The 13,663-nt window shown below is 39.9% G+C and overlaps 1 protein-coding gene across 2 annotated transcripts in view; it reads right to left on the bottom strand.

The window, feature by feature from the left end:
* Window positions 1-13,663, bottom strand: part of LOC126297775 (neogenin) — a 218,378-nt gene that overhangs the window by 126,394 nt on the left and 78,321 nt on the right. For both annotated transcript variants that reach the window (XM_049988952.1, XM_049988953.1), the window contains exon 10: window positions 6,644-6,926. In XM_049988952.1, the coding sequence (XP_049844909.1) occupies window positions 6,644-6,926 (283 nt within the window). The remainder of the gene's footprint in view (window positions 1-6,643; window positions 6,927-13,663) is intronic.

Below are 13,663 nucleotides of genomic sequence, written 5' to 3'. Positions count from 1 at the left end.
AGGAACCATCCCGGGATTTGCCTGGAGCGATTTAGGGAAATCACGGAAAACCTAAATCAGGATGGCCGAACGCGGGGTTGAACCGTCGTCCTCCCGAATGCGCAGTTGCATATTGAAGCACACATCATATTTCATGCCAATTTGATGGCTGTTATATGGCTTCTTCATAGTGTTGCGATTTTAATGGCCAGCAGTTTTTTTTAAATTTTTTTTAACAACAATTATTATCTTGACCAGTTTCACATACATGAAAGTTCTTCTTGATGGGCTCTAAGGAACATGATGAAGGAAATGAAAAAATGACTTTTGAATAATGCTCGTGACATATGAATTTGACTCATGGCAATGACAGGAATTTAGACCACCAGGAAAGAACAAATATCCTGTAGCAGAAATGGAGAGCTTGCTCATATAAGGCCAAGCAGATGGCACACATAATGAGAAATCCATTTCCTTTGAAATGTTCACAATAGTAAGGAAATAGTTGCAGTGTCATAGTATTGCAGAAATGTTTATCGATCTTTAACTATGTACTTATGCTGTGACAAGTTTCATGAAAATCACACAACTCATTGGAAATGCTTTAGTAATTTAAAGTACTCCACCATCAGGTATAAAACAACAAAGAAAGAGGTATTGTGCAGTAGTAAAAGAAATTCAGATCAGTGTTGACTTAAATCCATCCTACTTTGAAGGCAAACGCCCCTACCAAACATATCTGATAAGCAGTGGCAAAGTAGGGGGAGGGGTGCACAGGGTGGGGTAGGGTAGAGTGAGGAGTTGGGGAGGGGGAGGGGGAGGCAGGGCAGAGGTGGCAGCCCACTGAAGGCCTCTAGTCCTGTGGGGCCTCCAAATTTCGAGAAGCTCTCTCCAGGACCAGAACATTTTTAATCAAATCCCAAACAAGGCCAAAACATGCAAATACACTTCTTGGGTTTGCTGCCAGATTGTATTGTATAACTCGTGCAATATTTCATCACTGCAATTGCTCAACATCATCAGTTGGTGGTAGCTGCTGCTGTCACTGCCGCAAAGTGGAGCTGACAATAATAGCGAGTCAAAATCTATCATTCCAGGAGCAGGCAATAAGCATGCGCAGGAAGGTGCTCGTAGTTGGGAGGAAAGCAGTGGTCCTAGTGCCCCCTGCTCGGAGCCGCAAGAAGGCCATCCGAGTGCATGTGCTATGGGCAATGACTATGCTGCCAGATGCTTCTGTGATTAAAGGCTGAATTAAATCTCAGTAGTTCATTGCGTTGCATGATGAATCGGAAGTTCTTGTTTTCCCTGCTTTCCTTTAATGGCAGCCAATGCTGGATTCCAGACAGTGCTTAGTTGAAAACCTGATTCCCTGTTGATAAGATTGTCCTCCGTACAGATATGCATAGCCACCTTAATGACACAGTCCCAGAAAGATGACGCTGGGGATAAAATTTCAGTCTTTTCGTAAAACATACAGTGTCCTGTGCCCAGACAACGCTCTGCTACTGCAGATTTATCAGGTTGCTCCAGGCATGTATGACGATGGTGTTCGATGCAATGTTCTTGCACGGTTTGGCATGTCTGCCCAATATAAGATTTTCCATATTGGCATGGGATTTTATACATGCCACTTTTTCTAAGGCCAAGGTCATCTTTGACTGAGCACAATAAATTCCTCAATTTTTCTGGTGGCCGAAAAACACACTTAATGCCGTGCCTTTCGAGAATTCTTTTTTATTCTTGAAGACATGCCGCCAAAATAGGGCACGGACTCTGTTGCAATGGGTACCTCCGCATCTCCATTTACATCCCTGCTTCAAATTTGCTTAATATGGAATGCATCGCGTATCTGCCTATCGGAATAGCCATTCTGTTGGAATACCATTCTTGGGTGTTGTAGCTCACCAGGTAGACTCTAGGCATCTGGGACTGCATGTGCTCTATACACCAAACAGCGTAATACGCTAAAGCATTACACAGGGTGATGACAACTTGCAGCCTGCAAATATAGCTCCGTATGAGTTGCTTTGCCATAGATGCTATGTCCCAGTGTACCGTCAGCTTTTCTTCTGACTAAGATGTCCAGGAATGGTAAAACAGCATCCTTTTCCACTTCCATTGTGAATTGTATATTGTGATGGAGCGAATTCAGATGCCGGGCAAACACATGTAATGTCTCTATCCCATGGGGCCATGCCACAAAAGTATCATCTTCATACAACCAGAAGCAGGAAGGTTTGAGACTTGCCGATTGCAGTGCTTTCTCCTCAAAGTCTTCCTTAAAATAGGTGGCCACCATGGGAGATGGAGGACTTCCCATGGCAACACCATCCACTTGTTCAAAATAAGTTGAAGTAAGCACAAATTTATATAATGCCACTATGTCTTTATCAAACTGGCTGCTGATAAGCTCTAACAAGTCCTCCAGAAGTAGTTTTTTGTGGTGTGGTTCCACAGAATAGAGACATTACCTGTGTTTCTCTGGCAACTGAACTCACTCCATGCCAATATACAATTCACAATGGAAGTGGAAAAGGATGGAATTTTACCATTCCTGGATGTCATAGTCAGAAGAAAAGCAGATGGTACACTGGGACCTAACGTTTATCGCAAATCAACTCATACAGAGCTATATTTGCAGGCCGGAAGTTGTCATCACCCTGTGCAACATGATAGTGTATTACGCTTTCTGCTGCATAGAGCACATGTGATCTCAGATGCTGAGAGTCTACCTGGTGAACTACAACACCTAAGAACAATATACGAGGGTGACTCAGATGAAAACCTTAAATATTTTTTAAAATATTATGTATTGTGCAGAAGTGGTACAAAGCTGTATCACTTTTCAACATAATCTCCCCCACACTCAATGCAAGTCCTTCAGCGCTTACAAAGTGCATAAACTCCTTTAGAAAAAAATTCTTTAGGTAGTCCGCGCAACCACTCACGCACCGCGTGGTGTACCTCTTCATCAGAACAGAACTTCTTTCCTCCCATTGCGTCTTTGAGTGGTCCAAACATATGGAAATCACTTGGGGCAAGGTCTGTTGAGTATGGTGGATGAGGAAGATACTCAAAATGCAGGTCTGTGATTGTTGCAACTGTTGTACAGGCAATGTGGGGCCTTGCATTGTCATGTTGCAAAAGGACACCAGCTGACAGCAATCCACGTCGCTTTGATTTGATTGCAGGCCACAGATGATTTTTTAGATCTGTGTATGACGCACTGGTGACAGTGGTCCCTCTAGGCATGTAATGCTCCAAAATGATGCCTTTTTCATCCCAAAAGAGAGTCAGCATAACCTTCCCTGCTGATTGTTTTGTTCGAAACTTCTTTGGTTTTGGTGATGAGGAATGGCGCCATTCCTTGCTCACTCTCTTCGGTTTCAGTTGGTGGAAGTGATCCCAGGTTCTGCCCCCAGTAATGATTCTTGCAAGGAAGCCATCACCTTCTCGTTCAAAGTGCTGAAGAAGTTCTTCACAAGCATCAACACATTATTCTCTCATTTCAGGAGTCAGCTGCTGGCACCCATCTTGCAGACACTTTGTGAAACTGGAGCACATCACGCACAATGTGGTGTGCTGACCCATGACTAATCTGTAAACATGCTGCAATGTCATTCAGTTTCACTTGGCGGTTTTCCTTCACTTTGGCTTCAACTGCTGCAATGTTCTGTGGAGTCACAACTCGTTGTGACTGACCTGGACGAGAATCACCTTCCACTGAAGTCACACCATATGCAAACTTCCTACTACATTCGTAGACTTGCTGCTGTGACAAACATACACCACCGTAATTAGCCTTCATTCGTTGATGAATTTCAATAGGTTTCACACCTTCACTATGCAAAAATTGAATAACAGAACGCTGTTCTTCCCTGGTGCAAGTCGCAAGTGGGGCAGCCATCTTTATACTGATACTGTGACATTATGTGTGCATCTGCACTATTCTGTCACCTACAGGCCATTCTGCACACTGTTTATAGCACGCTTACCAACTTACAGGATAACAGTGCAAAATTTCGATTTGTTATTACAAATTTAAGGTTTTCATTTGACTCACCCTCGTACCAACAGAATGGCTATTCTGATAGGCAAATATGCCATGCATTCCGTTCAAAGCAAATTTGAAGCAGGGATGTAAATGGAGATGCGGAGGTACCAACTGCAAAAGCGTTCTTGCTCGATTTTGGCAACATGTCTTCAAGAACAGAAAGAATCCACAAAAGGCACGACATATGTGAGTATTTTGGACACCAGCAAAGTTGAGAAATTTATTGTGTTCAGTCAAAGACAAACTTGACCTTAGGAAAAGATGCGTGTATGGAATCCCGTACCAATGTGGAAAATCTTATATTGGGCAGACATGCCAAACCATGCAAGAATGTTGCATTCAATATCATTATCATACATGCCTGGGGCAACCTGATATATTTGCAGTAACAGAGCATTGTCTGGACATAGGACACCACATGTTTTACGAAAAGACTGAAATTTTACCCCTGGCGACATGTCTGGGACTGTGTTGTTAAGGAGGCCACACATATCCATTTGGCAAACAATCTTATTAACAGGGGTGCAGGTTTTCAACTAAGTGCCGCCTGGCTGCCATTAAATGAAAACCGGAAAAACAAGAACTTCTGATTCATCATGCGACACAACACACTACTGAGATTTAATTCAGCTTTTAACCTTAGAAGCGTCTGGCAACACAGTCATTGCCCACAGCACACATGCTCGGATGGTCTTTCTGTGCCTCCCAGCAGGTGGCACTTGGAGTGCCCGATTCGTCCAACTACGAGCGTCTTCCTGCGCATGCGTATTGCGTGCTCTCAGCACGATAAATTTCGACGACGATGTGTGATTATCATCAGTTGCGCCTTGCAGCAGTGACAGCAGCAGCTACCCCCACCTGATGATGTTGAGCAGTTGCATCGATGAAATATTGTGCGAGTTACACAATACTACACGGAGGCAAATCTGAGAAGCGTCTTTGCAACAGGCAAGGCATTAAAAGTCACAACAAGGTTAAAATATGTTCAATAAATAAGAGGCAGTTAGGTGTAGGAGGCCCCATATATATGCAAAATATAAACTTAGGTACCGATCTACCCATTATAAGGCCAGGGCATTTGTCAATGTGAGTGTTCAGAATTGTTAGAAGTTTTGTAAAACATTCCATGGAACTTAAAAACTGTAGAAAGATAATCAGTTGTTTGCTAAACAAAATTATTTTACATGAAACTTTCTAATTGTAGCACTGGAGAATCTGGTGGAAATTTATGGTGAGTTTGAGAAGGAGCAGGTGCTGCAAGAAATAAAAAGGCATCATAGGTATCTACATGCAATGAATATGAGTGTAGACCATGCTGCTAGGTGGGCAGCCCAGGATATCCTTTAGTTTATAATTAAATGGGACTTCAGTGAATCATTACTCTGTACACCACTTACAAATCCAAAATTCTTGAAAATTTGTCTCTCAGTCACATTTTGCGAAAGTTTCTCTTAACTGAAACTAATAAAAAATTATCTTTGCTCTACAATGAATCTGGAACAACTACACAATCTGTCCATTTAATCAACTGAAAAAAAAGTTTCAAATTAAATAAATTTCAGGCATTATTGTGATTTTTTGTAAAAATAAAGGCACCAAAACATCTACTATAATAATATCAATAATAATTACTATCTTGTGCTAAGATCAGGAAAGTAAACTCATATTATAACTGAACAAGCCTTGCTTCCAGACAAATAAGATCTAAGGTACTTTGCTTATTCTATTCTTTGTTATTTCTTTGCACTCTACCTAATGGTGGTTATGCTAAATGCTGATTTGTATTCTAAGTTTCTCACCAATAACTTTAAATATGTATATATTACAATTACTAGAATGTAGAGTACACACATAATAAATAGTTCCTTTTTTCCTCAACCATTACAACCATATAACCATTTTTTACAAACTTTACGCTACAGACAGATCAAGTTCTAAGCAGATCAAGGGTCTCATTTAGTTTTGTTGCCCTGGATCTCCGACAGGTTTAGTCTGCCTATGATGCTAAATACACAGATTTGCAGCATTGGTCTGGTGTATTTTGTCAGACATCTTACTTGACACTTCTGGCAGAACATAACATATTTCTAGTAAACTGCTTACCCACTGTCACTGAGTTGATCGACTTTCATGAAACCTGTCACAGTATTAGGGCACAGCTCAGGGTCATGAAACAGTTGCATACTTAATTGCATACTTATATACCACAACAAATAATTCTTTAGTAAAACACTTATTTGGTGCTGAGGTAGTATCAGTTTGGCATTTAACCATTATTTTTGTAGTGGGGGATTGCATCTCTCAGACATGAATACGGGCAAGAAGTTTGTTTATAAACAATTATGAAGCAAATAATGACAACACTAACAAATAATCAAAGGTAAATAATGAAGCATGTATTTTTAGGAACACGGTTGGCAAGAACAGTTCACTATATACATGTAGCATGTCACAGTCATATAATAAAAGTGCAGAAATACTGCGCATGGAATGGTAGCATCTGTCCAAATGAACAAACTTATTTCTTTTGAAAAACTAGTATGTACAGGACATAAAGTTGAAATGAATATCAATCAATACTGCTTATTTCAGAATTCCATATTACTGCACCTGCATGTAAAACATCTTGTAGTGCTGTACAAGCCCATTTGTCAAATCTGGTGGTTGCCATTGAACAAGAAGACTTGTAGGACTCGTTGCAATCACTGTTAGGCCCCTGGGAGGTCCTGGTACATGCACTTCAGCTTGAGTTTTCACTCTTAAAATATCTGAACTTGCACCAGGTCCATGCTCATTATATGCCACAACACGGAAATGGTATAATTTATCTGGCATCAGTCCAGGTATGTTGACTTCCTCAAGTCGTGATCGTGTTGTATTCATTATGCGTTCCCTGAAATTAAACTGTTTGTTGTATAACAATGCGACAGATAAATATTAATATGTTCACTGAAGAAATCTAAAACTTCTAACTGTACTTATGTTCACAATTTGAAATATGAATAATGGTAAAAGGCTCTTAATAATGGTGCTGTGTCACAAATCCAGCTGAACATATAAAAATGATTTTTTTCCTTGTTATGTGCTGCAATGTTGCATTTAAACAGGAATGCTCAACAGCCTAAGATAATGAGAAATACTAATTCAAAAACGTAGTATCATAAAATGGAATTTTATTACAACATGTGTTTAATCTGTCATAATACTTCAAATCTTGTTTTGCTCCAATGGTCAATTTTATCTTAATACCAGCTGAGTATGCGGGATTGCCCGGTTATGTATTTATTCCATTTCTATTAGCCCATTTTGCTATTCTATGAAGCCTTGAATATGAAACATTAACAGTAGAGTAACTGATCTTGTCCGTTTGATGTTTTCAATTCAGATTGCTCCCTGGACTGTTTGTGCATGCTTACTATGATCTTGTAGCACTCTGGACTTTTTGGCTAGCCATTCAGTTTGCAAACTCTGCCAATGATTGACCTGTTTGTTCCATCAGTCTCTGTGGTGCCGCCATTGTAACTGATCATATGCTGTGTTCTATATATGCAGAGTATGATAGAAAACAAAAATAGGCACAATAAATTCAGCAACTGAGCTTTTTTAGTACTAATAGTGTAATGTTCAATCAATGTCGATATTATTGCAAGCAAAACAATATTGATAGCAAGAGATACTATCGCCATTGATGATAAATAGTCATTTACTCTATATGAAAGAATCACAAGCCCTCAAATCAATCTTAATATAAGGCAGATTAGCCAAATACAACTCTGGGATAACAAGTTATTTTAAGAACAGATGCATCTAGCCCAGCATAGGAGCATTCTGTCATGCAAGATCAATGATGTTTTGCATCAGAGACACTAACGATAATGCAGCAAAATTATTTGTGGAATCAAAAAGAAGAAATAGAAACATTTATGCAAAAAAACCTGTAACTGGTGTTAGATCAGGAGCCATTAATAGCTTTGTTTGGCCACAAAATCCAGTTTCCAGAAAAGAAGATTCACTTCAAGTGGCTCATTATCTTTGCAGATACCATTAAAAAATGCTTCATAAGCCAATGTGCTAATAAAGATGCCTTTATGTGGCTTTCTTTAGGTTCAGACACTGGTTTCAACACACACGAAGTGGCTTGTTTCCAGATAGATAAGGAATTTTTATAATCAGCTAGTAATTTCCATTAACTGCATCCCTTATTGCCAAAGTTTCGGACTGCACATGGCATGTTACATTCCACATTGACATGCCATATCTCTTTATGATGACAATGGTCAGTTCGAATAGAACCCTGACAACATCTAAATTTCAATTCTGTCAGCATTTACTAGGACTCATTGTGAGTGATGCATCAAATTAATTTCTTTATGTGGAGACCTTGTCGTCAACTACGGCCGAGACCACAACAGCCGCCACAATGGAAATTTTTGTAATAAAGACTTACACTTCACTACTGTTTTTGTTAATGACCATCAGTTTACAGCCCCATATCTTGAAGATTTTTGTGGACAGAACGGCGTGGTCTATTAGTGTCTCCTACCAAAGATGCCTTTCTGTGGCTTTCTTTAGGTTAAGACACTAGTTTCAACATGCACGAAGTAGCTTGTTTCCAGATAGATAAGGAATTTTTGTAATCAATCAGTACTTTATATATTAACTACATCCCTTATTGCCAAAGTTTGGACTGCATTCTCCAGCATGTGGCATGTTACATTCCACATTGACATGCATGTTTGACTACTAGCTAAGACTTCGTATGGTACCTTGGTTCCTGATAAGCCACTTTCTTTGTCAACATCACTTTGTATTAACGTACTGCTGCAATGCCTGTTTGACATTATCATTGTCGACGTTGGCGTCGCAGTGTTCCTCTGTACAAGTCTTTGAAGGCAGTAAATATTGACCATAGTGGGCAGTTCAATAAGCAGGAGTTTATTGAAAGTCCATGTGTCTTCTGTGGACTGCTAATGCAATTTACCTGTGATGTCTCAGCTGTGTTTGGAGGTAGTACTTGGTTGACCTTGGCTGTTGTATGAGGCAGTTATGTAGATTGTGGTGGCTTTGAAGCTTTTCCTGATCCAAACATTCTGGCTTGGAAGACTTGGGAGTATAACCGAGAATACAGGACTACTAGCTAAGATTCTGTATGGTACCTTAGTTCCAGATAATAACCCTAAATTTAATGATGAGACAGTGAACGATGTGCTGCTCTACAGGGCAGACAAAAAAGGGTACCTGTAGTGAAAGACAGCCACAAAGTAACACTGACTCTGTTTCTAAATTATGTAGATCCACAACAGTTGGTGAAAAAGAGTGTGATATAGATCCTACATGGACAATAGCACCATCCACTACAGCATTCCTGTGGCACTGGCTATAAGAGCCTATCCAGTGCCAGTCACACAGATATGGTTTGGCCACTTATCTTTGAGCATATACACATAATCATTAACTTGGATGAATCCAAGCTACAGTATCCTACAACTATGCCACTATTATTTAATGGCCATGAGTTTTGATTAACCCAAGCTACAGTATCCTACAACTGTGGCATTATTATTTAATGGCCATACAGGGTAGTTGCTTGCATATGCCACTTCCTATTTGCAGCCAATAGCTGCTGCTGCAAGCACACCGTAAGTTCTGGTCATTTCCAGCACCCACTAGTATGGCTTCAGGCTGATGTGCACAGTAGCACTCCACTGTCACCCTTCCTATGGGCCAATGGAAGTTGACTACATGCCACCGCCAGCACCATGCTGCTGACTACTGAGGATACCAAAATGGAGCCTGCACTGAATTGTCATAAATTCCTCCCCTCCTTACCAAATCTGGAACAAATCAGGGAATGACTGGGGGAGGTAGTGTTTCCAAAACTACTGATGACATGTCAGTCGTTATAGCCATGACCTACTCAACAGGAATGTAATTTCTGTGGCAGCATGCCTCCAGAGTACTCAATGACACAAATCCACACAGTTATCCTGAGTCACCACGAGAACTCATTATTATGTGACCAATGAAGCTCAATTATTACAATTATCTGAAATTTTGCACACCGACTTAGGCGGCACTGTAGATTGTGATATCATCAACACTATTACGATTATTGATTTACAAGCCTTCTTCTATAAAGCGTAACTAGTGCTACGACAGCCTAGCTTTGATGCAAGAAACCCAACCCAGCTTTTATGCAAGAAACCCGTGACTACAGATTTGGCTCTCTTCCTCTCAGCAACTGTGCCCACTGGTGTGATAGCATAGCTATACAGCTACACCATAACATTACAGCCATTGCTACATATCCATAACTTTCATTTGTACTACAACAGCTCCTATTCAATTGCATCGATCCTCTTCTGCAACACACCTATAACATTCAATGCACAACAGCAAGTATGCAGTGCAAAGTCACTGAGTCAGTCTTCTGAGTATTCTCATATTGTACTACAAATTAATTGCTGAACAATCATGTGACCTCAGTACTATGACAGCCAATCTGGGAACACAATTAAATGAAGATTCGATTTTCCACCTGCTGATCATTGCAAGTATTTGAAAAGGACACACACCTCTGATCTCAATGTAATCCTATTTATAAAACTTATGACAAGGGTTTATTGTTTACCAATTTTGCCACAAATCTTAGTGCTCTTAACTCCTGTGACTCTGAAATAATAGCTTACAGTCTATACATTTCACAAGAAATTAGATGTTTGGGATAACCAGTATTACTTTCACTAAAGAACAGTCACGTTACTCTGTGCATTTTGCTGGGATGTTACAATGTACACTGTCCACATCACAATGCATTTCTATCTTTTGCTATTAAATATCTATTGCAGTATGTCCACTGGATGGGGATTAGAACACATTGCACTACTTCAGGAGTTCCCAAATCATACAAAGCAATTAGAAAAAGCACCCCCCACATCAAAATAGACACAATTAACCTTCTAAGATAACAACAGAAACATTCTTGAACAATATAGGACAAAACCGAATGATTTTGCAATAGGATATTCCTTCATCTGACAAGAGATATTGAAGTATTGGGGAAAGTAAGGCTAGTCAGGAATAAAATTAGGCTAGGAAGTCCAAAATCACCACAGGGGAATCATGGCACACAGTCCTCAGTGCTTCCACCTGCTTGATCAAGAAAAAACCTGTGCAGGAATACATCATCACTTTATAAACAGGTGTTCTGTCTGCACGTGGTCCTTCATACATTTCAGTCTAGTTATTAATTAGGAGCAGTAAGTGGCATAACTCATACACTCAGACACATTTCCCAGGGATTATGAGGCCACGACTGTCCTTAAGGAAGGAATACAACTGGTGGCTCATCACATGAATGTTCAACATTTTCGCATTTCTTTTTCTTGGAGACCACTCAATTCACATCATATGAACCATAGCCATTCTTTCAGAACATGTACTTCAGATGATTAATTTCAGAATCCAAGTAGTCCCCATCAGAAACAGTTTTTGCTATGTTTACCATCATATTTAAAACTGCTCTCTTCTGGACCAAATGACAAAAACTCTGGGCATTAAGATATAAATCAGTGTACATCAGCTTGTGGTGCACTGAGTGGCTGAGATTTCCATTCGACTTTCATTGTACCAAAACATGTAAAATGGGCAGCCTTCCTTCTTTCTCTATCTCAAAGTGAACTGGATGTTTGAGTGCTCACTGTTCATGTGCTTAAGAAGCACTCAAGAGCTTCTATACTGTGTGGCCAAGCCACAAATGTGTCATTCAACATAACAATAAAACAAAAATGGACGAAGAGGAGCTAAATTTTGCCCATGTTCCATAAAATAGTTGACTAGTGCTGGATACGATGGACAACCCATGGCCTTTCCATCTGTCATTTCATAAAATTTGGTGGATCACAAAAAGTAGGTGGACATCATAAAATTTCAGAAAAACTTTATCGTTTCAGGAGGAAAATGCTCTGCCAACAGTTTCAACGCATCCTCCACAGCAACTTCTGCAAATAGTGAGACCACATGCACACTAACTGAAATATCATTTGGACCAATGCTTATCTATTTAATGTTGTCAATGGGAGCTTTCGATGTGGTGTTCGCAGTGGTCAACCACCAGAGTCATTAACTTAGTTATATATTTGGCTAGCCTATAGGTTGGAGAATCAATAGCACTAACAACTGGTCTCAATAGAATACCTTCTTCATGGACTTTAGGTAATCTGTACAAAATAAGATGCTACTTGGCCTCAGAATCCCTGGGATTTATAACATCCCTTGTGAGTATGGAAGCAATTACACCAGTCAGCCCATCTGTACTGTTTTGACTGCTGTGCAGAATATCAACAGCATATTAAAAATCAAGAACTGGATAAATCTGCAGTTGCTGAGCAGAGTCTCATAAACAAACACAAAATACTGTTCATGGAAACAAAAGTTTTGTCCCAGGCTCCTATATATAGGGATTCTGTAATAAAAGAGGCTCTAGAAACAAGAATGTGCGAGAGGAACTTTAACAGTGGCAGTGGATATAATCTTAGCAGTGCATGGAAGCAAGCTTTCAATGCAAAGAAGAGACAGAGATATTCATCACAATGTTTTTGCTACTACGGGAGTGGTGGCACCCCCTGCACAGACACTGACATCATCTGCAACAGCATTGCATAGTTACTGACCAATCAGAAACCGTCTAAGGGCTACGTAATGCCACCACAGCAGCAGTTTAGACAACCAGTGGCACCTGAAGAAATCAATGGGAGTAATCATCAAAAGCTTGGGGTTTTACCCTGAACTAACATGGAAAGAAGTCCAAGAATGTGTTACATTTGGCACCGCACAAGACTTTGTTCTCATAAAATTGAAAATACTCACTAATTCTCAGTAATTGGCTAACAGATTCTAATAATTTAAAGGATCATGTCACTCCACTGTCAGTTTTTTTAAAGTATTTACACATTGATATATGCTTTACTTTATCAGTTCAAATAATTTTTTCCTTTTCTTATTCCTGGTCTTATTCTGTCTCTTGATGGTATTGGCATGTTGTTCTGAATTTGACAATATTGGTTGTAGAGGGTGGCCAGATGCCCTTTCTGTCAAAACTCCTTCCCCCCTCCTGGGATGAGATTTGTGTACCCCATTTATCTGTATCTAGTGTCGACCCATGTGAAACTCTGAGAATATTTTCAAATTGTGTAGCTGAGGCAGCACATGGGTACCAGCTCGGTATTCACCTAGTCAGATGTAGGAAATCCCCTAAAAACACATCCACGCTGGACAGCACACCAACCCTTGTCATTAATTTGCCAGGTAGATTCGATTCGGGACTGACACTCCTCCTTGAATCCCTAAAGGGGCATGCTAATGTGCAGTTATCTGGGCAGATTCATCAGTTCAAACACTTTTCTCATGATATAATAATTCTTATTGTCGGACAAAATCATATTTTTACCAGTTTAAACTATTACACGCACATTAACTGAAGTGTTCAATGCTGCTCTGCCAGCTGACAACCAAACTGTCACATTTTAACCTAACCTAGACTTGTGCTATGCAACACATCAGTTTGTCATCAAATATAAGATTTTGTATTCCCAATTGTTGACTTTGCCAAATCACTACCAAACTTTCATC

Source organism: Schistocerca gregaria, chromosome X (assembly GCF_023897955.1).
Source record: "Schistocerca gregaria isolate iqSchGreg1 chromosome X, iqSchGreg1.2, whole genome shotgun sequence".
NCBI lineage: Eukaryota > Metazoa > Arthropoda > Insecta > Orthoptera > Acrididae > Schistocerca > Schistocerca gregaria.
Note: the sequence above shows the minus strand (reverse complement) of the source record. Positions and strands in the feature narration are given on the sequence as shown.